This window comes from Perna viridis, chromosome 5, assembly GCF_037379345.1.
Source record: "Perna viridis isolate PV_CMFRI_1.1 ecotype Kerala chromosome 5, ASM3737934v1, whole genome shotgun sequence".
NCBI classification, from domain to species: domain Eukaryota; kingdom Metazoa; phylum Mollusca; class Bivalvia; order Mytilida; family Mytilidae; genus Perna; species Perna viridis.
Window position 1 is genome coordinate 26,135,303 of NC_142449.1, and position 25,896 is coordinate 26,161,198.

Below are 25,896 nucleotides of genomic sequence, written 5' to 3' on the forward strand. Positions count from 1 at the left end.
AAAAGGGCACATATCTTGAGATAAATTAAGTAAAACATCTTCAGTGCTAAATAATTTAACAGATAAATAAATGCTAACCAGGGAGGTTCACTCTCACATACTTTTTCATTTACATTTGTGCAATGTTTCACTATTAAAAGTGTTCCTTATATAATAATGTTCCTACCATTTGTATATAAATCAGGCAATAACCTATTTCGTTTTGTCTCGAACAGCATGTCAATTATAATGAAATTCATCCCGGGTATGGAAATTCGCAAAGATTCGCAAACTCATCAAAAACATGTTAAATATGAGATAACCATCTGCTTTCAGAACCTTAATTTTGATAATTAATATGTAACAATTTATACAGTAATGATGATATTTTCTGTTCTAATGACTTTATCATATATAAAATTACTAAACTGTACTAATATTATTTCATTTTCAGCTTAATAGTGATGGCAACTAGATATCTTCCAAGTGCATCATAAATCATAAAATTTGGCGTTGATTGATTAAGTCTTAAAGTATGTTTACCAAATCGCATATGTACTTTTCTAAAAATATCTAATGTTTCGAAACCCCATATTTCAGACCCATATGAAAGGATCAGGACAATAACTTTAATAACTAAAGGTTTCTAACTGACATTTTATCGACATTATTTACTCTATTTTTTATATCCACACATGGTTTTCAATTCCTGAGAAAAAAAACACTCATTGAAAAAAATATACCTACATACTTGTAATTTCTGAATACTACCAATTTCCTCATTGTCGATATAGTTTACAAGTTTATTTGTTAACTCTAAAGGGATAGGACACAAGTTTTACCAACTTATGAAGTCATCTCCCATCAATAATACGCAATGCATATATAAAAACATTAGAACATTGAGGGCACGCATAAATTCATTATAAATATTAATAAAGACAATTCTGAATTAGATTTTACAAGACAATGAAGAAAAAAGAAAAGAAAATGGAAAAACAACAGAAACACCAAAGTTTCAGAAATATATATACAAAACTGAAGAGAAACACAAAGTGGACGGGTGGATGCGCTGTTCCTGTGCTACACTAGTTTTACCTCCATAATAATATTAGGTCAGAAATCTTTTTGACCTTTTAATAAATATGAAGACACTATCAAAAATAAGTATATTTTCTTCGTTCGTTAGATCAGTACTGCTCCTGGTGGTCTCAGTATCGTATTAATTTTCCCATAGACTTCTATAGTGAAGTGCATATTTTTAGGATTTTTTAAAAAATATGTAAATTGATTCAATTAAACTTTCACTTATGTAGCATTTCTAGACATGTGAAAAAATAATTTCCCGCAAAGAAAATAGGGTGAGTCCACGAAGATCGGACAGAAAAGTAGTCTCGAACTATAAATAGCCATTTTCCCTACTTTCACTTTCGTTTTGCACTCACCAAACCAACCTTTTCAGTGGAACATTTTTTATGATATGTTAGATTTTCTTTTAAAAAAGTTCTTCATCTTACAGTATGATGTTTACTCTATTTTATAAGTCGTTGTTCATATCTTTTGACAAAATATTAGTTTGTAGAGAGGCAAAAAGAAAATGCACTATATTTTTATAGCATCCATGTTTTGACGTACACCTGCTCAGGGATATGCAATACGATACTGGTACCTGGTAAGCAGTAGACATTCTTTCTTAAGCGTAAACTCTCGAATAGTGTAATACGGTTTTCTGTAAATTTTTTGCATTCGAAAAAAATGGAAGACACTTTCAATTGGAGCACCGCAACTACACGCAGGATCAGCTACAATATGGACTCTGTGTAAATCGTAGTTAAGGAAAGACGCAGAACATCGTAGCTGGGTCAAACTGATATTTAATTTACGAGAGCCGTAATTAAAATATTGGGAAATCTCTAGTTTATACAAGGTGTTTTTGCTTCGGATTGTACATTTGAAACTTGATATTGAATTCACATTTCGCACGTCTTCACTTAAACTATTCCATTCTCTTATAGCAGATGGTATGAATGATTCACTAGTTAATGATAATCTACATTGTCGATGAAAAATTTCAAAGTACATTTATTTAATATTCAAAATACTTCAGATATAGTTTCCCTATGATAAATTATTGCTAAATTGCCAATAGAATTCATCCAGAATCTCTCAATGAATTTATGGAAACTGAAGACTTTCAATGTCAGCTTGGAAATTGATTTTCCCAAGAGGTTTTAGGAACCGTGAAGAACTATGAGTTAGTACTTTAATATGACCTTCAAGAGTGGAAAAATATCTGTTCCCGTTCCCGGAATGACTGATTTGTCACCGAGACATTTTAAAAAGGTCTTTCGTATTTAGCTGAGCACAAAGCTAGAAATGAAAGTAGAATTTCTGTGGCACAAATAACTGGAAAGTAATTGTTCGTCAATGTGGTCATACGCGTTTTCTTTCCTTTTTGGATCGCATAAACTAACAATATGAAGACCATCCGATTTTTCCATTATCTTGGTAAGTGTAAAGAATGAAGCGACGGCAGCAAATTTGTTCCCATTTGAGTAACGATTTTTAGCTCCCTTGGCCATAGGCCAGGTGAGCTATTGCCATTACTTGGCGTCCGTCGTCGTCGTTAACAATTTTTTCAAAACTCTTCTCTGAATCTACAAGACCAATTAGAACCAAACTTGGTATAAATGTTCTTTAGGATATTCTGCATAGAACTGAAGTGGGGATTTTTGATCTATCGAAAGATATTACTAAAAACAGAACCTAGGGGTCAGAAAATTTTCGCGTATATCTCCGAAACCGTTAGGTTTAGCCAAATTCTGCCATGGGTAAAAGTGGTCAGCATGATGAGATCTATCTCTGTACAAAATTTTGTTTTAATCTCTTAAGCTAGTTGGAGTTATTGCCCTTTTTGGACTTTCTCTATTTTTATTGTTATTTCTTTCAAAAATCTTTTTATCTCTGAAACTTCTTGACCAGTCGGAACCAAACTTGGTTTGAATGTTCTTTAAGGTGTTCAGCATAGAACTGACGTGGGTCGCATTTTTGATCAGTCGAAAAACGTGGTCGTCGTTACTAAAAATAGAGCATAGGGTTCAAACAGAGGTTTTTGCATATAATTATGCCATATGTCTCCAAAACCGTTAGGTTTAGCTAAATTCTACCGATTGCCGATATGATCCTCATTATAAGATCTACAAAAGTCTTCACTGGGTCAAAGTTGCCAGATGCCTCTTGGTTGGGATATTGCGCTTGAAGATGAAAGCTCGTTTGTTTTTACAGTATTCAGCCAATATCTTGAAAGAATAATCAAGAGAAACAAGATTATAGCGGTAATCAAAAGAATGTAATCCAGGGACAAAGACCAGACATGGAAAACAGACATACACAACAAAAAACATAAGGTAACTAAAATCATACATACAAAGTAACAAAAGCAAATGAGCAACTCGGACTCCACTAAAAACTGGGAACATGGACCAGGTGCACCGGTAAGGTAAGCGTCCTCTGCTTTTCTAGAAACACCCGCCGAGTTTCTCATAAAAAGTCAAGTCCGGGGTAGACAAACGAGGAAAGGAAAACTATGACCCGTTGAATAAATCAGTTTTCATGGTGCAGATGGATACACCATAAAGATCCACGAGTTCATGATGACGACCATAGAACTTCTGTAGTGATGACTTCAATATTGTAGCAACATAACCCTGTTCCAGAAGCCTATTTGTTAGAGTTCTAGTGCGATACAAAAAGTCTGCGTAGTTTCGGCAAGCTCTGGCATAACGTATGAGTTGTGATATGAACACTCCATACGCAGATGCCGAAGGTATGTTGCCACAGATTAAAGGAAAGTTGACAATTCTGAATGAAAAGTCATCAAGTTTGTCGTAAAGTTTGGTCAATAGTTTTCTCTTACCATCGATTTCTAAGTGTAGGTCAAGATATGAAGCTGACTTCACTGTGTCTATAGTATCCTATATATCATGTTTTTTTTCAGTAGATCCGATGTATCAAATCCCTGAAATCAGGATTGTTTAAAGATAATACCTATATAGCGGAAACTGAGATTGAAGGATCTAGCCAAACGATATTCTTTCTTTCTGATAAAGTCAGCCTCATAAGAGTGAAGGAATAGGTCAGCAAGTAAAGGAGCACAATTTGTTCCCATTGGAATGCCGACCGTTTGTTGAAAAACACGTCCACCACACTGGAAAAATATGTTGTCCATTAAAAGTTCCAGCATTTTGTAAACATCTTTCTCTGTATATTTGGAAGATGACTAGGAATTATTTCTTACAAAGTATGAGGAATCTCTACCAAGAACTATATATTTGTATCTAGGTGTTCCATCTTTTTTTCTGAAAAACAACGATGCATAATTATTTTAACTGAGTATGGGGAATAGAAGTATACAGTGTTGAAAAATCATAGGTTTTAATGCTATTATATTCAGATAATTGTCTTGAACTGATTGAATTTTCGAATTTTTCAGGATCCACATTGAATTAATACCACTACAGGAGTAACAAGCGTTGTGGTAAGATTGCAGACCCTCTTTGACAGTTGTGAGTATAGAAGTAAAAAGTTTTGAAAGAGGTTTGGTGGTACATTTTGCAGATCCAGCTATGAAACGTTGTTTGTATGGATTCTTGTGGAGTTTATGAATCCAGTTCATAGACGGTAAATCACAATCATCGTCCTTGGTATAGAGAGACCAAAAGAGGATAGCACAGATTTATGGTTTTCCACAATATCTTCTTTGGAGAGAGTGGTAGCAGTATAGGTCTTATTACTGCTATTATTTTCTACGTCTATCTCTGATAATAAACATTGGATGTAAAACGTTTTGCAGGCAAAAACAATGTTGTTTTGGGCTTTGTCTGCTGGTACGACAACATATTTGTCATGTATAGTAGACAATGTTTTTGCTACATCGGGGTCTTTTAAAACTGATGTAGCCTTGGCACTCATTGACCTACTTAAAACTTTCATTCGTTTCAAAATTAAAAACCTCACTGCCTTTAACCACTCTGACAGAGAATCAATGTCTTCTTGTTCTCGTTTTATCCATTTTCTTGCATAGTCCTCGACGGCATCCATAAGAACTTTAAAGTTATAATTCCAATTTATGGAGCGTGGTTCACGGTACTTGGGACCTTTAGAAAGGATATTACGCAGAGATTCGTTTTCGATAATGGTTAAATCTCCCGTGACGACGTGACCAGAAGGACCATATTTGAATGGAGAGGTTTTGCAAGAACAATCAGGTGGTTTAGCCTTGAAGTCCTCAATCTCGAGATTCTGCAATAGCCTTTTATAATTGAAAATTTTGGATGCAATGGGTGAAGTATAGGAATATGAAATAATTGGTATGGATTTCTCTTTGAAATATGGGGGAACTTTGTTGGTAACGTTTTTGTGATGGAGAATGTTACCCAAATTAATTGCATCTATACCTTTGTTGACAAACGGTAGTGGAAGAAATGATCGTTTTTCTTCATTTTGACTTTTCACACAAACTGGTTTAAAGAGTCTGTGGAAACCAATATCCAAAAATGATGGCAACAAGTCTGTATAATGATGAGGTGGGGTCAGAAACAGGAGTGTCAAGAATTGTTTTGTAAAGGGAGTGTAGTAGAGTGAGAGGTAAAGAATAAAGTTTGGTTCTAATGTGATGAAGTCCAAGAGCTTTTTATATGAAAGGAAGGAGACCATCTATGGAGACATCATGTAACTTTGGTGACGTATAGTGGCGATGGCCATGACTCCTTTCCCGTCTTGGATAACTATGATAGATAGAAAGAAACTTTCCATTGCTGAAATGATCCTATGATAAGGCCTACAAAAGTGTGCGGAGATCATAGTTGTTGGACGACTCTTTGTCGGAATTATTGCCCTTGAATGGGGAAAAATGATGTTTTAAGCAGTTTTCAACCAATATCTTGAAAACTATATAAGATATTAAATATAACGAAACTTTCGATAAATGAAATGATCCTTATGATTAGTCCTACCAAAGTCTTCTTTGAGCCAAATTGTAGGACAACTCCTTGTTAGGGTTATTGTCCCTGAAAGGCAAACAATTTAAGCAGGTGAGCAATTCGGGCTTCTGGGAGCCTCTTGTTTTTTTGTTGACTCACAATTCTACCACACAATATAATATAACATAGTAGATTAAGAAGACTTCGGTACAGAATTAAAAAAAAAACTTCACCATCAGTACGGTGACTCACAGTGGTTTGTATGGATCCCGACTAGTATACAAGTATATTAACACTAACTCGCGTATTTATATATACTCGGGTTGTATATTTGTGGGAGAAAGACTTTTTGAATACTAGTAAACCATCAAATTAAAAAGACCAAATCATGTTGATAAAGTCCAGAAGACTATCGCAACATTATCAGAACTTAGTGGAGTTGTTGAAAGTTGCTTTAAATAACAGCATGCACTTGAATTTCTTTAAAACAATCAGTGATGTCTTTAGCAACGTTTATTACGTCGAACGTCACCTAGACAGGATAGCCAGTCTGAACGTCGCAGAAAAGCCACAAGGTAATAAATAATACGTTTTGTACATAAAACCATCTCTCCCATTCAAAATACACAGGACTCTCACCATTTTACATCTTCAGATGGACGATTCCGATTCTCCCACAGCATATTCTTGTTTTAAGTTACCGGTATGTCTTCACTCTTTATGATAAAATTAAGATTTTACCATCTGAAATGGAGAAATCATTTAAACCATTCATTGCTGCAGGAGAATCTATATTGCCTTAACTGACATACAAAAGGGGAAACTGGTGCACCAATGACAAAAATGCAATTGATATATAGACACTAGATATAATTCTTTAATTGTCATCTATGCTTTTTAAATGTCCTCTATTTTTGCTTTTTTTAGTAAGGAAATTCAGAGAGAGAACTTTGATATGTTCTTTGAATGTTAGATGCAAACAGATCGTTTACCTATAGGTTGCTTCCTCGAAAATCTTCACTCTACTATAGTTATCACGGAATGTTTCTAGGTCAACGAATGAAATGGTGTACTTGGTGCAAATGAATTTCAGCCAAGTTTTCTGCTTTAGACGGACGGTTCCACTTCAGATTTAATTCACCCCTAAACGAAAAAAAAGAGAAAAATGAGTATTTCATGGGAATTTTTTGCTACTTATTAGTAAAGTCTTAATATTTTTCTTTATACAATATTGAAATTGTTCAATGACCAGTTGTGTAAAGACGTCATTTTCTTGTTTTTTTTGCTTTGTGAAATGTCAAAATGTTATGTCAAACTATAAATTTGACTACAGTATTACTTGTTACAAGCCCACGAAAAAAGGAAAATCCACATGTCTACTGCGACTGATGCCCACTCTACACTTTCTTCCCAGAGCTAATAAATGATATCTTTATATTTTACTAATTTTTTTACAAGTTCCGTAATAATGTGACCACAGTTCCAAAGAATGCACTAGACCTGAAATAAGACAGACGAGAACCTAGTCAAAAACAACAAAACAAACGCGGACACCATTTCGTGTCGTTAATTTTCCATTCATTCATTACCATCTCAACCTGTAGGTAGTTATCTCGAGATTTTCAGTGGTTCGACTTTTTGCTATACTGGCTCAGCTTATAACCTCATGCCTTGAGGAAAGAGTGTAAACCGATGAAGTAGCCATCTCAATATGAGGACTGATTTATTTCATTCGCAGTTTTTCAGTTTATACTTTTTAGTTGAAAAATAGGAGACGTTAATTCTACCTGTTTGTTTCTTTGTTTGTTTTTTTAACTTTCGTTAGTTTATACTTGTGCGTTCGATTCTTGGTAACATAAATATGTTTATCTGAAAAAAAAGGACCGATTCTCCTTCATTTCATTTTATATACGCCAGGGTAATTGTACCAACATTGTGGTCATACTTTTTAATTTCGTTCTTAAATACATGGGTCTAAATGAATTTCTTGCACCAATGATTGCATTCGGTTTTGCTGCAGTCCAAACTATTATAGTGCATGCAATAATGATTTTCAGGGAATATAATTGGTCTTTCCCTGATTGAATATCAATCACCTGCTGAACTTCCCAAGACAGTTAACTGGACTATTGAGATAGGGATTTCGATTTTCTATCATATTCCACGGGTGATCAAATCTACTAAAATGTAAGATTGCAACTTCTTGCCTTTTCCTTTATTGGCATTATTTATACGGGAAATGTAAATTAATAACATGAAATATAGAACAATGCCGGCCTCATATTTCCAAAATAAGACAAATGAATTCTTCTTTATACAATGATACACTTTGACTGTGAAGTCACTGAACAAAACAATGCCTGTTTTGAACGTTTTTATAGATATCATCAATAGCATCACCTCTTGCCTTTGGTATCGGGCTAGCTTACATGCCGGTGATAGTATCTGTCTCGACATTCAAACTGGTAAGAACAATCAGTTTGAAATCACTGCTAGCTGATGGGCAAAAATTGCTGGGCAATCCCAAAAATTAATAAAAAATAATATGTTTCATAGAGCAAGTTTTATACAATGGTAGAAGTTGACCCTTGCACAGTTCAGCAAGTGTTGATACACCATTCAAGGTTGATACAGCTCTGAATCTTGACTGTGATTAAATATTTGCCACTGGGTAAGAATCTGACAAGAATCAAAGTGGCTCCTTTTTTACCCTTATTCATAAATGATCCCAATCAACTTCCAAAATCAATCTGAGATTTCCTTTGAGGTATAGTCAATTTACTATAAGGAAAAAGGAAGATGTGTCTGACCCTTTCTCAAAAATTTTGCATAAAATTACCTTCTATTTTCAAGCCAATGCATCCCCTTGGATAAGCAAGCCCCTTCACTTAAGTGACTAACGATTCAAAGTTGCAAAAAAACTGTATTTTCAAGTATGCCACAAAAATCAAGAATGAGCAATAAATTATTTGTACAATATTTTTTTTCGCAAAATAGACCCCTAGTTTAAACACATTTTGAAATATCAAATTCTGTATGGATGCTAATGAAATAATAAAAGATGACCATTAACCTGAATATCACATGTGAAATTCATTAAACAAATGCTGCAAACCAATTAATTCTTGTAAATACTTTATTTTATGTCTAAAGGGTATCTTTCACATTCATTCACCTAAAGAGCCTTCTCAAGAACCCTGAATAAAACATGGTTTCACTGCTATTTATCATTGTTACTTTACCAATTTGGTGAAAATTGAGATAATAAGTAGGTTTGCAAAAGTAACGCATTTAGTCTGTAACTAAAACAATTGACTCAGTACTTGTTTCCTCCATACAACTATATTTATACAATAAGGTACATTTTTCTCATGGTTCAGATTCAGCTGCCAAAATACAATGTACATGTAACAACAAATAATTGGCATTGTACAATATCACTCTTTACAGTATCTGCTGTTGTCTCATGTCACATTATTATTATTTTGTCCATCATTTTTTTTTCACACAAATGTTTCAAATTGCCAGAGCATCATTCTGGATCTCATGGCTGAGTTGAGTCTGTAGGTCACTGAGTTTTTTCTTCAATACTGACAAACATGAGAACATGATGTTTTCTGGTCGTAATGATCCACAGGATTCTACATTGTAGTAAAATTTGTTGGCTTTACCAAGTGGATTAGCAGGTGCTTGAACTGAAAATGAGTAGAAAGATCTTAGTAGCAATAATATATTTTCAATCAAGACAAACTGTTAAAATCAATATTGCAAGACAGTTGCCAGCCAGCAGTAAATATATTAACAAACATAAGGACCTGTGTATATGGGGCAAAAGATTTGAAGTGTTCTCTACAGGCCATTTTAAAGCTGTAAGATGCATAGTCTGAGATTGCTCTGACATCCAATAGCTGATCTGGCAGACAAACTGGGGCCGTGGGACGTCAGAGCTTGTCCATATCAAAAACACAAGATTTTGCACACCAACTTTGATGCATGCTCTGATACTAAAATTTACTAAAGTTAAAGACTTGGTATGTAATGAAAGTATATGATATAAGAATATTATGCTTATGCTTTACTGGAGTAATTCCTGTCTTGAGAATAGAAGTTTAAAATATCAACAAAAGTTTGTGATCTTGATTTTGTGAAGTTCAAGATCACGGGTGTTTGACATTGCTAATGACCAACATCCTATTCAAACATAACATCAACAATCAGTCAAAACTAATAAACTGGAAGACTGAAAATAAAATACTGTAAACATATCAATTTTTGCTATCTATATGATTGAAAAATAAGTGTGAAAAATAGTTACTGCAAGATTGATTTTTGACATTACAAAAGGCTCATCTGTTTCAAAACCACACAAATTGATACTCTTCAATATTTTACTAAACAGAATTTGTAAAGATTAACTACCACAAAAATAAGTATGTTTGCAGTAGATAAAATACAACATAAACAAAACCCACCTTCATCTTCCTCAAGTTCTGTATATTCACTCTTTGGCCTGGAAGTAAAGTTTAAACCAATGGACATTGATACAGGAAGAAAAGATTAAATACTCATTAAATTAAACGTGCTTTATAATGAAATCATACATATCAGAAAATTAATCGAACCACTAAATTCGGGTTAAGTAGGTGCCCAATGATTTCGTTACCCAGAATTTTATTCCGAATATCGGCTATTTCCCCTAACAAAATGATTTAAAAATAATGCGAAATTCCCCAAAGTTCCAGTTTACCACAGCTTTTTCTGTTCCCAATAAATTATTTTCTTCACTAATCCAACAAGAAGGGGTCATTTTCTGAAAAAAAGTAACATTATCACTAGTGTATTGCAAGAAACAGGAACCGCTTACCCTTTCAGAGCACCTGGTTTCATTCTCAATCACAAAAATAGATATATACTATGATCATATACCCTATTTGATAGCATATCTCTACTCACCATTCCTCTGGTTTTGGATAGATGGTATGTCTGAGGGCATTATCTGGATCATACTCAAATGCTACACCACAAGTAGGATTCCACTTAGCATGCTCCTTTGCAAACCCTTTTCTAGCAAATGCCCGCACCTTTAGTTCTTGTCCTTTTCTTAATTTGACTATCAAAATATCTGAAAAAAAAAAATCATAAATAAAATTTTCAAACTTTACAAAGATAAATTTCTTTAGATAAAATTTCACTCAGAAGTCAAATATTGACAGCCATTTTTTGTAGAACAAATGTACAAAAAAAAGAAGAAATAAAACTTAACCCTTTACTTGTTTGTTGTGAAAAATGATATGAATAATTTGTATCTACCAGATTAAGATGCATTCATTGAAAATCTGAATTTGTGGGAGATTGGTTTGCTTAACTATTATTCTTTAAAGACAGAACTCATAGATGTGACCTACTGTAATCATACTTATTTTGGCCATTAGTGGTTTTCAAACATTTCACAAATATCAATATTAAGTTGAAAGTTACCACATGCTAAACATTAAAGATGCATATACTTGGGTACTTATTTTTGTGAATAATTATGTACTTAAATTCTTGAACATAAATACAAAATAAGTCTGTATTTTGAGTGTGACATTTGGTGATGAACAATTTTTAGTAAAGAATCCAAATTCAGAACTTGTACATACCATCTGTCTCCTCATATTCACTTGCCTCTTCTTTTCTTCTTGATGTTACCTAGAAAGAAAATATATTCATATGACGGTAATGATAAATGGCTGTCTACCATGTCGCGGGTTGCCCAATCGTCTATTATTGCCTCCCAAGGCAAGGATGCATTAAGTACTGTAACATTTTTGGGGGAGATTTTGACTTAGAGGAGTTCAGTCATTACTGCCTGTTTATTGGTTTAGAAAAAGGTTTTACAACAGCAAACATTTTGGCGATTTGCCGAAAAAAACATACAATTCTTGTCCTTATTTTGTATACAATATCGGTGAATACACACAAATATAGTGTCGTAATAAAGTATGAAGTTAGTACCTCCCATATTTTTTTTTGTATAATAGGGTTTATAAATATCGTTCTAGTTTCATTTTCCTTACCAGAATTTTCAAGGTAGAACATCTTAAAATCTAAAGACCATTCTGCATTTTATTGTTTACTTATAGGATCTTGAAACACTTAATTATAATGCAAAATCTCTATTTATTGCCTTTCTAAACACTGTTATCAAGTATACAAATATATTTGTCATTTTTATTTGTATTTTTACACAGAAAGATGTTTAACTTTTAATACTGAACTCTGAAAAGGACAAAGTTACCATGCATTTGAATGATAGATTTTGACCCATTCTTGTGAAACCACAGAGTCACGTGACTCAGAGTCAAGTCTTACATACAACAACATTTTTGTGATAAATATATCTATTTTCAACCATCCAAACTATCCTTCTTATTTTTCAAATGGCCATGGATTTCACATACCACCTATACACATTGTTTATTCTCACATTCTATTTTCAGATATTCTATAAGGGCACAACAATGTACTAACATGTCAGAAACATTTGACCCTGTTACCAGAACTATCAGTAAAACTGTACCCAGTACAAATCCTCAATCCCTACAGAATATTTGTAGAAACACCATACTGTATGCTGTCACATTAAGGAGAATAGACCAGGTATAGTAACTATTATTACCGAAACAATGCATTTGAGCAAGCATATACTGCTTGAAATGGCCACCAATGACAGTAGCATGATACCATTATGATTATATGACATTTTTTTGTGGTTATATATAAAATGATCCACAGGGTGCAGCTTCATATTATTGCAATGGTCCAACCTTTAACATTTGCGAAAAGTCAGGACTTCACTTGTAACAATACAAGAACAAGTTTTTCTTACAAAAAAGTTGCTGACATGATGTGTAATTTCTGTAATAGAAATACATTCATATTTTTGGAAACATCAACAAAACTAGCTAAAAATAAAATGGTAACTGATAATACAGCTAAGGAAATCAAAACCAATTGAAGTTCATATCAGTCTTTTATTACAGGCTGATGAGTTACTTCCCTTGCCAAAGTCACTAAGGAGAACTGTCAGTTTATTGAACCTGCATGACTTTGTCATCGATGCAGGGATACTAGGTGCTAGTAACCATGAAACACAGACCTATCCTGCTAAATGCCTGATAGATGGAAAGCAATGTTTGATCAAAGTCCAGTCAAAAGGTACAGATGGTTATAAATTACTTAGGAGTTATCAAAAATAGTGATAACAATAGGGTGTCCATCACAAAATGGGGGGGACATAAAAAAATTAAAAACCTAACAAGCTGTCTCATATCAGTTAGGGTGATAGCATTTGAAATTGTAGGGGATCGAGGTGGGCTAAATTATAATTTATCTTGACCTTTAGTTTTTCACTTTAAGGTCTTCATAATAGTTTATCAACTGCTTTTTTTTGGTAACAATTCTTGGTAAATATTTACTGAAACATTTCAACAACTGGTGGAAAATTTTCTCAAATTCATCCTTAACTCAAACACTGACCAATCAAATTGCTTGAAATGATAGATAAAATATTTACATTGTTCATTTTAAAGGATAAAATTTACATTGGCAGTATCTTCTTCATATTCACACTTTTCAAATAATTACTTGCTATATCATGTTCAATAGTATACATTAAAATAAATCATCTGCATGCATTTTTTGGCCAAAACATAAAAATTGATGTACTGTTAACTAGGAAATCTTCGTGCAGTCTTTTTCCATGGTGTCTACTATCAATTTTCTTTAGCACAGCTTTAAATTTCATAATCGTCCCCAAAATTGTAAGAAAATATTCTTTGAATGAATCATTCACAACAATTTATTTTTCACTTAATAGGTTTAGCAGAGAAAATAGAACTGCTACAAAAATTTAATGCATTACAATACATGTACTATGAAAGTACTATTGTTGAAGGGGTACCAATTTTCGAGGTTTTCGTGGGTAGACCAAACCATGAAATTTGGTTTCCAACAAAAAGGAGATTTCCACTGATGTGTATACTGAAAACCTCAAACCACGAATTCAAGAATCCACGAACATGTGTTTCTCTTTTAATTCATGAAAATTGGTATCCACAAATTAAACTATTTCCACGGTATGTGCTTATTTCCCGTCAATAATTACAGGAAGTCAACCAGATAAGAACAATCCCAGTTTTATAGCTTCATTTGAGTACTGTGATTCCATCTGTTGCGTATTCGAGAAAACTGATTGCTTAGAAGCCAAGATCCTGCAAAACAAATCCCAGAGTTCAACATTTCAAGAGTCTTACATATGGAAAGTAATCAAAGGTCTGGTGCAATATTTACTTGAAAACAACATTTCAACATCAGCTAAAATAAACAGTAGTCTGATTCACATGAGAAGTGATGGAACATTGTTTTTAGAAAAAGATGAGGCACAAATGACTCAAGTAAATATGAGCCCTGATTCAGCCATTTATGAAGCACCTGAGGTGTTACGCAGAGAAGAACCAACAAAGCAGTCCTTTACATGGACAGCTGGATGTATTATTTATGAAATGTTAGCCCTTGAACCAGCATTTTATGATCGTACTGGGACAAACCCATTCCAAGTGTTTATGGACATGATGCAAGGTACTCTTCCCCCTGAGCCACTAGAGGGCAGCAGTGAGATAAAATCAGTGATGTGGAACTGTCTTAAATTAAATCCCTCAGAAAGAATGCCTCTTCAAGAATTGCTCAGTATGGCAACTTCTCTTTGCATTAGTTGCTAAATTTGTTTTTTTTTAAAAGTTTTTTTATCAAAGTTCAATTTGCAATAAATCATCTTAACATAATGATAATCAACTATAAAATAATGTGTAACAAATTCTCACTACATCACATTGTTTATCATTACAGCTGTTTGAAAATGAACACTAGTTGTTTATTTAAGTAGCTGCATTTGTAAGAATCATGCAAAATCTGAAAAATGTGATACACCTCAAAAAAGGCTACATATTTTTATTTTTGTAATTAAGTTGTTTTATGGGTCTATATTATGAAATGTGTATTTATTCATTCAAATCTACCTGCTCTTAGGAGATAATCCACACTGAAAATCCAGCAGATTCTATTGAGCGCAATTTACAGAGTTATCTCCCTTAATTTTGAAATCTACAGTGCATTCTATAGAATTTTTATCTCCTAAAAGCACAGATTATATGAAAAGCCAAATGTTACTTTCTGTTTACAATGACATTTCAAACAAGATATAAAAAATATAAATATGTAGGCTTTTTACCCATGAATCACATTTTGCATGATCCTTAGCTGGAGTACTACTTAATAACATTAGAATTCATTTTAGTTGATATGATAGGAGTCGCCATTTAACATTTACAGTGAATACAAAAGTTATGTTCTGGAGATAGAGTTGGTCTTTCCTTGATTAAACACCACTCAACAGATGAACTGCCTCACATAGTTATTCCAATATGATGTCCTTAACAGGCTTTGAGACCACAACTGGGGTCGATTTTCGATTGCCATATGAGCAGCATGCGACTTATTGGGCATGGTTTGTGTGTGTGTAAATTACTCCCAACCTTAATTGTGTTAACAAACACACGTAACATTCCGATGTGTATCAGCTGTTTTTCATTTATTTCAGTGGCATGAATGAACATCAAATTCAAATTTAATAAAGACATTAAACATTAAATTTTAGAAAAGTTGTATTATATTCCATAAAAATCACTTACACACATACTCAGTAGCACTTGCCACATGCTCCATCATGTATGAAACCAAACAATAACAATCGTCAATGAATGAAACATAGTACCTGTCCATGTGTGAACACAGTGACCTTATAAAGAAAACGACTATTGCCATATCTAACATAGTTCTACTTAATTCGCCCTTTCCTTCATTATAAAATATACAAAGCAAAGTTTCACTAGCGACTATTTCAACTGACATAGCTAGCGTAAAGTGTACAGTCAAATATGGACAAATATGATGGGTCAAGGGTGACCGTAATAGGTCATGAAAATGTAAAATTACCCTTTTTGTCCTAATAGGATGGAAATAAATCATGGAAACTCCATTTTATCATTGTTTTACCATGGGCTAACCATTTATGCCGATATTTTACCCGCTGCTATCGCTCGGGGTAAAATAACGCAGCATTAATGGTCAGCCTGTGGTAAAACAATGATAAAATGGAGTTTCCGTGATTTATTTCTTAAACAAAAACAATGGACAAGGACATTTTAACTTTTTTATCATTGCATAAGTATATATCTACATATTGTAGAAAGATTAAATCTCCTTCTCAATTGTCCAGTTCATCAGGTGATTGTCTTTTAATGAAGGAAAGACCATTTCTATCCTCTGAACATGACCACTGAATGCATTATAACTGTCTGGTATATTGTATTAAGTATGGTTCTGTCTAAAAATCATTAAGAGGGCAATCTGTCACCTAGATGATGTTTAATTCTAGCTGCTTAGAACTGTTTAGTGATCCCTTAAATAATTCATGCAATATTTGTTCTCACAGAAATGCTTTATACTATGAAATATTTTTTAACTGACTAAAGTGAAAAATGGCGTACAAATTTTGCCATGAGATTTTCCCATATTTTTCATCATAGAATTCAAACATTATCTGTTATTAAGCATTCTGAATGGTTTCCAGTGACATACAGTCAAAATTACAGTGAAATCTGTCTAAACCAAACTCTAAATAACCGGAACAAGAAACTTTTTAAAGTCCCTTTAAACCAATTACATATGATGACTATCAATCCTACAAAATTTGAACAAAATCCCTTGAGCAGTTTCCAAGGAGTTGAGTCCACAAAGTGTTCCTGAGGTGTAGATTGCAAAGTCAACAAAGTTCCATAACTCACAAAAATTTGTCAAATCAAAATAGTGGCCCAATATGATCAGCTACATATGGTGACTAACAATCCTACAAAGTAGTTTCCAAGGTTGCGTCCACAGTGTGACGAAGAAATGGCCGCACATGCCAGATTTTCTATGTCCCCTACCGTGTTGCAACAGGGGACAACAAAGATATGGTGAGTAGGTCGACATTATCATTTTATTTTTTCAGCACAGGTTTCATCTTTACTTCTACCAAATTATTAGTCTTGGAGTAAATATTTATGGTTCCTGTCCATGGAGTATTCTTCCTAAACAACAGTGTTTATTAATTAGAAGGCTATTAGGAATTGCTGTAATAAAAGACTTGCAGTCTATAACAAGATTAATATTTATTAAATTTCAGTGCTATAATGCAGTTCAACATGGCCTGTGCCTTGCTGAGTTTTTGTTTTCAACTGGATGGGTGATACACTTTGACAAAATGCTCAATTAACTTTAAACGACTTAGCTGAAATGTACTCTTATTTTTAAACAGAAATTACTGATTTTTTTTCACTTTCAGTTTGTGGATCAATTGCCTCATTGTTTGGGCAAAAAATAGGGTCAGGTATCTTTTCATGGCCTTACATTGTTTATAAATTTTTTGATCTCACCGAGAACTCACAATTTCAGAAAATTTCATTAAAATTTACAACTTAAAGTAGTCTTAATTCTGCCACAGATGTGTGTTAACAACTTGTACCCAGAATAGCTGCACTGCTGTATAAAATCTGATATATGTTAAGTGTGAAACTAAACAATATAAAGACAACAACCAGAGTCTAATTTCAATTAGTCTAAAATTTCAATAGGCCCTTTTATGCTTATTTTCTGAGCAGGCTCTGACAGTTGTAATTTCCACAAGTTAAATGCTACACCTTCCCATATAAAAACTCTAACAGTTTTAAACCAAAGTTGCAACTGAGTCTGCTCCTAGAATTTTTTGTGGGCATACGAAAACATAGACAACTCAGAAATATTAAAATGACTAAAACTGCTTATAGAAATTTGATCGCCACCTGGTTTGTAAATTTAATCACTTGCTGAGGATGTGAGAAAATATCTAAACCAGGCATTTAAATACTATGGTTAGTAACACTGATAACCAGGACTGTTAATTCTGCTCAATATTTGCCAGGAAAATATAAAATCCATTCGATGTAAGGCCATTCTTTATTTATTTTCTTAATTTCTTAGGTTTCAATCTTTTCTTCCAAGAAATCATTTTAATAAACGAGGGAGGCATTTAAGAAGTTTAAATGTTTGTTGCTTGGCTTTTGGTGAATGACTGCCTCATTGGCAATCATACCACATTTCCTATTTTCATATTTGTTTTTTACAAATGTATTTCATATTCAAAAAAGACTTTGTAGGGCCTAAATTTTCCTTTTAGCTGGAGTAATGTCCATGTTTTATGATAATACTTACAGGTACACACTTTAGATTACTAGACTGTAGATGAGCACTAGTGACATGGGTGGTTTGATCGTCATTACACTTCATATCTAATGTAAACTCTACTGAGCACTCTGGACAGAATTCTTCACAGGTACAATCCTACAATATTATAAAAAAACAGTCTTTACTACTACTATAACTTTTAAAACCACAAGACAAGACAAACTTTTATGGGTAGAAATAAGAATATTATTCGAACTAGTCAAACAGACTTGTTTTGCTGAAACTGAACTGACAAGGAGTGAAGCACTTATGGTTTTTTGAACAGAGATGAAACCATCTAAAATTATGTTGCCCAACAGGAAAGCTAAGTTTGACTTTGACTTGCCCCTCACAAAATTGTCTTGCCACAGGACAGCTAGGAAGTGCTTCTTTCTACCCCTGAACTCTGTAACTAGCCAGCAGCAAATTTTACAATTATTAGCATCATTGGCTGTAGAATCACAGAATGAAAATTAGCATCTTAGAATGAAGAATTGGACGTCAGGGTTAGAAACAAATATATATTTGTTATATACACTTAAACTTGATCTAATGTAATATGGAAACAATGCTATCTTATTTTATGTAAACTATTTTGAGTTTTTGAGTACAGTTACATACATGAGGTATTATTAAAATATACATTGAAAATCAGATTCAATTCCCATGGTTCCTAATTTGTAAGATTTCAATGTAGCATCTCACATCTAAAAATTATAGCACCACATTTGTATTGATCTTTTTAAATAGCATCCTGGTTAAAAATATACATGTAGCATCAGGGCAATGTAATGCTCTAAGGCCCTGGGGGCGGGGGAGATCACTGACTCGGTATATAAAAGGAACACCAAACTTAGTGTCAAACACTGTGGTTTTCACTGTTGCATCAAAAAATTATGAATTTGTTAAATTTTACAAAAACGTAACAACTTCTCCAATAAAAGGGGAGGTTCCAACCCCCAGAACACCTTGGATCTGCCAATGGTTTAATTGAAATTTGAAAACCACATAATACGGTATCCTATTATTATACTGGTTATTTTTCTATAGCATTTTCATACTCTTGAGTACTGCATTTTGTCGACTATTTCATCACTGGTCAGTGGTATCAGTCCTATTCTATGGGCTAAAAACTCATCAAATAAAACTGTGGAGTTGGCTTCTATCTGTACCCAGTCAATAGCTGGAAAAAATGTTAAAGGACTATCAGTAACTAGTACATGCATGCACCAGGGTTTAAAATTAGCAGGGGCCCAATTGCCAATGGCCTCTTAAATTTGGTGTGTGACTTACTGTGATTGCAAAGAAGTATGTACTGGTTACCAAAATTTAAGATGTGGGCTACCAAGCTAAAATGTAGGTTAAAACCCGGTGTACACTACCGTAAGTAACTTTACCAAAATACATGTATGAATTTGTACTTCTGTAAGAATAAAATGTTGCCAAGTTTCTTCAAATGTACAGTATATACATTGTGTATGTAATTGTCATCATTTTTGCATCCAGGCCAAAAGTCTAGAATAGTCAGCAATTTTTTTGTGAGAGCTCTCCTGTACATTAAAAGTAAATATGTGTTCTATTTCAGTGTTTCTGGTTAGGTTGTTCTTGTTCAAGTTGTTGTACAAACAGTACATATATTTCAATATTATAAACTAACACCTTTATATGTGATCTGGTTTTGTATCACATGCATGTAAATGTACAATGTAGTTGAGATTTACCAGGATTTGCCCTAATGAATCTCAAAATGCAGACTCATTTTACTTAAATGATGCTAATTAAAGTTTTAAAACATCAAATACAACTCATTATCAATTCAAAGCGCCACATGTAATCTGAGCTCTGTAATGCATAATTGGGCTAAATGATTTTTATAGGGATTTAAATTTTTTACTTGATTTGAAACCATGCAATCAAATGTCTTAATCACCAATTAATCCCTGTTGACATAAGGACTAACACATGCCAACCTACAACAGTTCTTCATATCATCTGTTCCTTTATTCAAGTACCTGTAACTACAATACATATGGAAATCTGCCATTTTTTTGTTATATTTTGCTGAAGACAATGATCAGTGCAGAATTTTCAGGCCAAATTAGGTTGTAATCCCAGTTAAACATTTTTTATTGTTAAGGCATTGCACAAGACACCAACTGATTCTTTATGTATACACCTACCCATTGTTGGGACTTCTGCAATACATACTCTCCGTACTGCATTGGCAACACTGAAAATAACAAAAAGAAACAAAATACCATTTAGATACTTGAACCAACTGATCTTTGCTAACTTTGAGAGTAGGAAAAAAAATAGGATTTTAATTTCTCACAAACAAGTCTCTTTTTAATAGAAAAAATCTTTCAGAGAGAGTTAAGAACAAATTAAATAGTCCAAAATAAGTTTACAGTGAGATGTCCCAAAGGGTTACCTGGAGAATCATAGCCACTGACTTACTGCTTACAGACCAGTAGCACATTGCAAATAGTTATAAACTGATATTGCTCTTCAAATACATAAATATTCAATGTCACTCTCTCTACTTATTTGCATAACCAAAATGAAATACTTCATTTTTAAAATGACATTTAGCTCCAAATGACCCAAAAATGAAAATGCCTTCAAACTACCTCTTAATGTAATTTTATATTGTTATGTCTTTAATCTTTCAGTAGGAGAAAAATTAAGTCTATGAAAACAATGAAAACAGTTTTACTTTAGGAGACTGGAGATTTCCAGATTTTACTTTACTGGCCCATAAAATGTGTATACACAGTAGATTTTCTTACATGGCATCTGTATAAGTTAAGCATTATAATTTTTTTTATTCGAAAGATTGTTGAAAAGTGGAAATAACTGTGTAATTTTAAGTAACTTTTGCGAAGAAAGCAAGTTCTTACTTTCATTAATCACAAGTTACAGACCAAAGTAAAATGCAATACTCCTTTATTGCTTCGTACATACACTACGGCTAACAACTATTTTGATGATTCCCTTTTCCCATGGTAGGCGTGGGCAATGGTGGACAATTGGTGTCCACCCTTGGACACGTTCCCATCGGCTCACGGTGGACACATGGTTGGTCGCTGTCCACGTTGCCCACGCATTCTGGTGGTCAATTTTAAATCTTATTTCGTTTTAACAGGAATTGGAGTTAAAAACTCATTATTACGTACTAATTATTACGGTCCTGTTGTATTATAAGAAGTGTATCTAATTGTATGAACGATCAGTAACGATATTTCACAGGTGTCAATAGAGCTTCTTTATAATTGACAGTCATCAATTACCTATGGGCGGGATTAAATCAGAGAAGCGTAAGCATTTGCCAACAAATGGAATAAATACAGAAAATTGTGGTAACCTTTGATAGGTGCCATTTGATCTCTTTAATTGACAGTTAATCAATAAACGGTAGCGACAGGTTTTAATACAGTGCAGCGCTATCACTTGTCAAGAAATAAATCGTGTTATAGAAGAATTTTTTTATTTAATGTTAATCAAGTGTTACTTGTTGGATTAGAACATTTTCAAAAAATACTGAATAGTTCAACATAACTTATATTAATTTGGAAACAACAGCTAATCTTGTAAGATGAATTCTGAGAAAAATACTTTAACGACCATGTGATAGAAAAAGTGCACCCTCCTTTTACTTATAATATTTAAAATTCTTTGAAAAAATCAGCTAAGATTGGATGTGCAGTTTCTTTGAAAGATGAATCTATTTACAACAGCATCCCCTTTTACGGCACTGCATTATTTTGCTATGAATTTCTCACAGTGGCTAAAGATGCAGGTGTTACGTATTACGTACTTGCAGGTGTCTCGGACCTTTGATTGACAGGTAATCAATTAAATAAAATGTCAAGGCTGCGGTTTTAAGTAAAGATGAAGTAACGTTGATTAACAGGTAACAAATTATAGGAATACTGAGGGTGTGGTTTAAAGTATTGTGAAATGAAACTGGACAGTTAACCGGTGCGTATTAGCTACCCTTAGAAGACGTATTCACGTTGGTGATTTAATCATGATTAGACCTTCGTGCACATATGTACTAAGACTGAGGAGTAATAATAATTTTTTTTTCTTTTTTTTGTCATCAACCATAAAGAAAATAAACAAGATATACAATGATTGCAACCTTCATGAAATTCAAAAATAAAATTGAAACGACTGTGGGCTGGTGTTACGAATTTTGAATATGTTAAAATTTGAATAATACTCTCTACTCTGATTAATTTAATATGTATCCATTTCAATAACTACAGGTGAAAGGCAAAATAATACAAAAATACGAAATTTTCAAACTCAATTTTGTCCCGTTTTAGAATTGAAATATATTGGAGGTTTTCAGAAAAAAAGCTGGCACACCAGTGTAAATAAAGATACCAATTAGTTTAATTTATTCAATATATAGTTAGTGGTAAAATTCATACTAGAAGAATTTTTTTTTATCAGATTATATATATCTGGGGGATTCTAACACTATTTTATAAGGGATTTTTAATGGCGAAATTTTGATTTAAAAATATAATTTTGGATGTCCCTAATATGCTTCTGTAATCATAAAACATTAAATTCGGTTTCTTTCTATTCTTTAATCTAAGTATAATTAAACAATTCCTTCTCGTTAATTAGCAGTTAATCCACCACTTCCTGTATATTGGCTGAGAGTGACATTACACGGATAATACTGATTTGACTAATTAAGTTAACGTAAACATATTAATTAATTTTACTTCTAGGTGGCTATGATATGAAAATCACAAATATTTTACAAGATTATTACATTTAGTAAAAAGAAAAAAGTACTTGTATTGAGCATGATTTTACAAGAACACTGAATATTTAATTATTGAAATAAAAATGTGATTGCACTTGTGTCATTTACCTATTTGTATATTTATAATCTAACAATGGATATTTTGAAAATGAAAGTAATAATGTTTTTGGAATAAAGTTTCTGAAGATTCTAAAAAATTACGAGATTACAAAATAAAACACTTTAAAAGAAATCCATTTTTGAAGTGCATTTTGATTAATAACTTGATATGCCATTATTTTCGGGAGTTACATGTAAATTAATTTTAATTAAAAAGTCTGTCTCGTAAAATGAAAAGTTATGATTTAACGTCAACAGTATGAAAAATTTAAGAAAGCATAATTTTACATTTCTATACATCTCTTACATGTTTTTGAACGACAGTGTCGAATTTTAAATACTTTCAAGTATTATTACTCTTCTTATGATCTATGCAAGTAAGGCGCGTTGTTCTTCGATCAATAATTGTTGCAGTGTCAACGAAATGTCAATTTACCTCATACGATGCTCAAAACACAGGGACACACCTTTTGATAAAACGTGACACACATTGATTGGTCGACGATATTATAAAGGCGTTTATCAAATTTGCATAAGAAATTGACACACTCAAAGTATTTTAATAGTTATTGGTTTAAAATACTTTGTTCTTTTTTTAGAATTATTGCATATGAAACCTGTCAGAAAATGAGTAGTTCGCAAGTACTCAATTTTCTTGACCATTGTAATCTACAATTTATATGCTACTGTTATTATATGAGAATGGAACCAATCGTAGTCAAATTGTTGAACTAAGTGAAGAAAAAAAGAAACAGAAGAAATACGTCATTCAAATGTCTATGGTGCGCTAAATCTAGAAGAACTAACTGCATATTCAACTTAAGAGGGGAAATTTTCACCCATCACTATAGTTGGCTAACGTGTGCTCGGATAATACGCGGTTAAATCCGTTGCCATTTGAAAACTCATGAAGTACGCGGTTCAATAATTCTGGATCATATATTATCTTCCAACGATGCTTCCCGCTTTCAAAATTTGTTGAAATGACACGATATCGAAATTGGTTATTTATGGACCGTAAGTTAAAGTTGCACGTGTCTGCTTCAAATCCATTCTTTCACTTAGAAAATACAACTACGTTAAATAGATTGTCAGTAAAATAAGGAGTTCGCAAATACTCGATTTTCTTGAACATTGTAATTTACAATTCGTAACAATCTGGTGACAGGTCAGGTGTATAATATTATTACATGATACATGTAGCAACTGGAAATGATAATATTAAGGCCTTATGAATTTCTTTAAAAATTATATCAACTTTGGTTTCCGAACAAACCAGGTTTACATTTTGATGATACTATATAATTGTAGACTTAAGTATGATGTGGGCCGTAAGAAATTAAAAAAAAAAAAAAATCAGTTTAAAGCATTTAATTCATATAAAAACCCAATTATATCAATTCAAGTAAACACCTGGTGGTGTCACAATTTTGGCTTAAGCCAATTATATGTGAAAGAAAATTGATTCTCACCGTCAAGGTAATAATTGACACATTGTTCTTTTATTTTTCAACCGTTTAAACATTATAATAAAATTGCCAATCAAGGATTAAATCCAATCAACAGGTTATCATGCATCCACCGGATACCGTGGGCGTGGACACTATACTGTCCACCTGACACGGTGGGCACGTGGACATCTCTCAACCATAGGCATTAATGGTGGGCAAAGCATGGACAACTTGAATTGTCCACCGTGGGTGAGTGGCATCATCAAAATGGTCGTTAGCTGTAGTGTATTATTGTTATAATTTATGTTTTTTGATGTGCGTGTCTGTTTCCCTTGTCTGGTCTTTGTCCCTGGGTTACATTCTTTTGATTTCCATTACAATTTGGTTTCTTTGATTACCCTTTCAAACTCCACAATTTTTTTAAGATATCAATTAAAAAGCATGCTTTCTTCAGAAAAGATACCTTACTCCCAAACACTACAAATATTCCCACTTTAAACTAAAACGTGACTTTTTCCAGGGACTTTACACTAACATACTAATATACACACCCTGCTAATTACAACTGTCTAATTTTATTATTGGAAAACAACCATCACATGAGGGGTAATACCCCTAATGGGAGGTTAATCCTAATTTCATGACTTGTTCCCAATTTAAGTACATACATACATCTCCTGAAATGGCTAACACAATCACAATTGACACAAATACTGAATTCTTGCTATTCTGGTTGAATGGTCTGCATGCGTTGCAGTATGTAGTAGATTTAAATAGCAAATAAATTGATTGGCTAAAGGGTCAACATAACGTACATGTGGTATCAGTTTTTAAAATAATTTTATATAAACTTGGTGTAACTATACATGCCGAAGCCCAAATGGTTCTTGATATGCCTTAAAAAAAATTCTAGATACAGAGGAATATTTGTAGTGAAATTGAAGCAATATTTGTCGAAAGATAATGATAAACCTTAAATCGGTGTCTTCTAGAGTAAACTTTAAATTCTCATCTGTAAGCTCTGTGAGTGAAACTACCGGCTGATTTGCGTATGGCATGTTTAAATGTTGCACAAGTTCGTTGTGAACCGGAAGTTAAAATTCCGGATGTTTTAGCGACGATTCCAAATATCTAATAGGTAATTCGGTAATAAACAAAATGTTTTATTATTATTATTTTTTTTTGGGGGGGGGGTAAATAATGAATATTTTTACTGATTTTAGCTTGATAGCATTATGGTTTTTCATTTTGCTATCTT

The 25,896-nt window shown here is 33.1% G+C and overlaps 2 protein-coding genes across 2 annotated transcripts; one reads left to right on the top strand and one right to left on the bottom strand.

Annotated features, from left to right (window-relative positions):
* The first annotated feature begins 6,459 nt into the window (after positions 1 to 6,459).
* On the top strand, positions 6,460 to 14,864 carry LOC148616847 (uncharacterized). Its single transcript, XM_088583970.1, has 4 exons — positions 6,460 to 6,535; positions 12,443 to 12,602; positions 12,986 to 13,160; positions 14,112 to 14,864. Exons 2-4 carry the CDS (start codon positions 12,474 to 12,476, stop codon positions 14,720 to 14,722), a joined length of 915 nt encoding a protein of 304 aa, XP_088440096.1. The 5' UTR covers positions 6,460 to 6,535; positions 12,443 to 12,473; the 3' UTR covers positions 14,723 to 14,864.
* On the bottom strand, positions 9,079 to 25,762 carry LOC148616848 (DNA-directed RNA polymerase II subunit RPB3-like). The gene is made up of 8 exons (XM_088583971.1): positions 25,611 to 25,762; positions 20,483 to 20,532; positions 19,364 to 19,485; positions 18,291 to 18,419; positions 11,603 to 11,651; positions 10,914 to 11,082; positions 10,433 to 10,470; positions 9,079 to 9,655 (listed from the first exon to the last, which is right to left on the bottom strand). Exons 1-8 carry the CDS (start codon positions 25,694 to 25,696, stop codon positions 9,477 to 9,479), a joined length of 822 nt encoding a protein of 273 aa, XP_088440097.1. The 5' UTR covers positions 25,697 to 25,762; the 3' UTR covers positions 9,079 to 9,476.
* Positions 25,763 to 25,896: the final 134 nt, after the last annotated feature.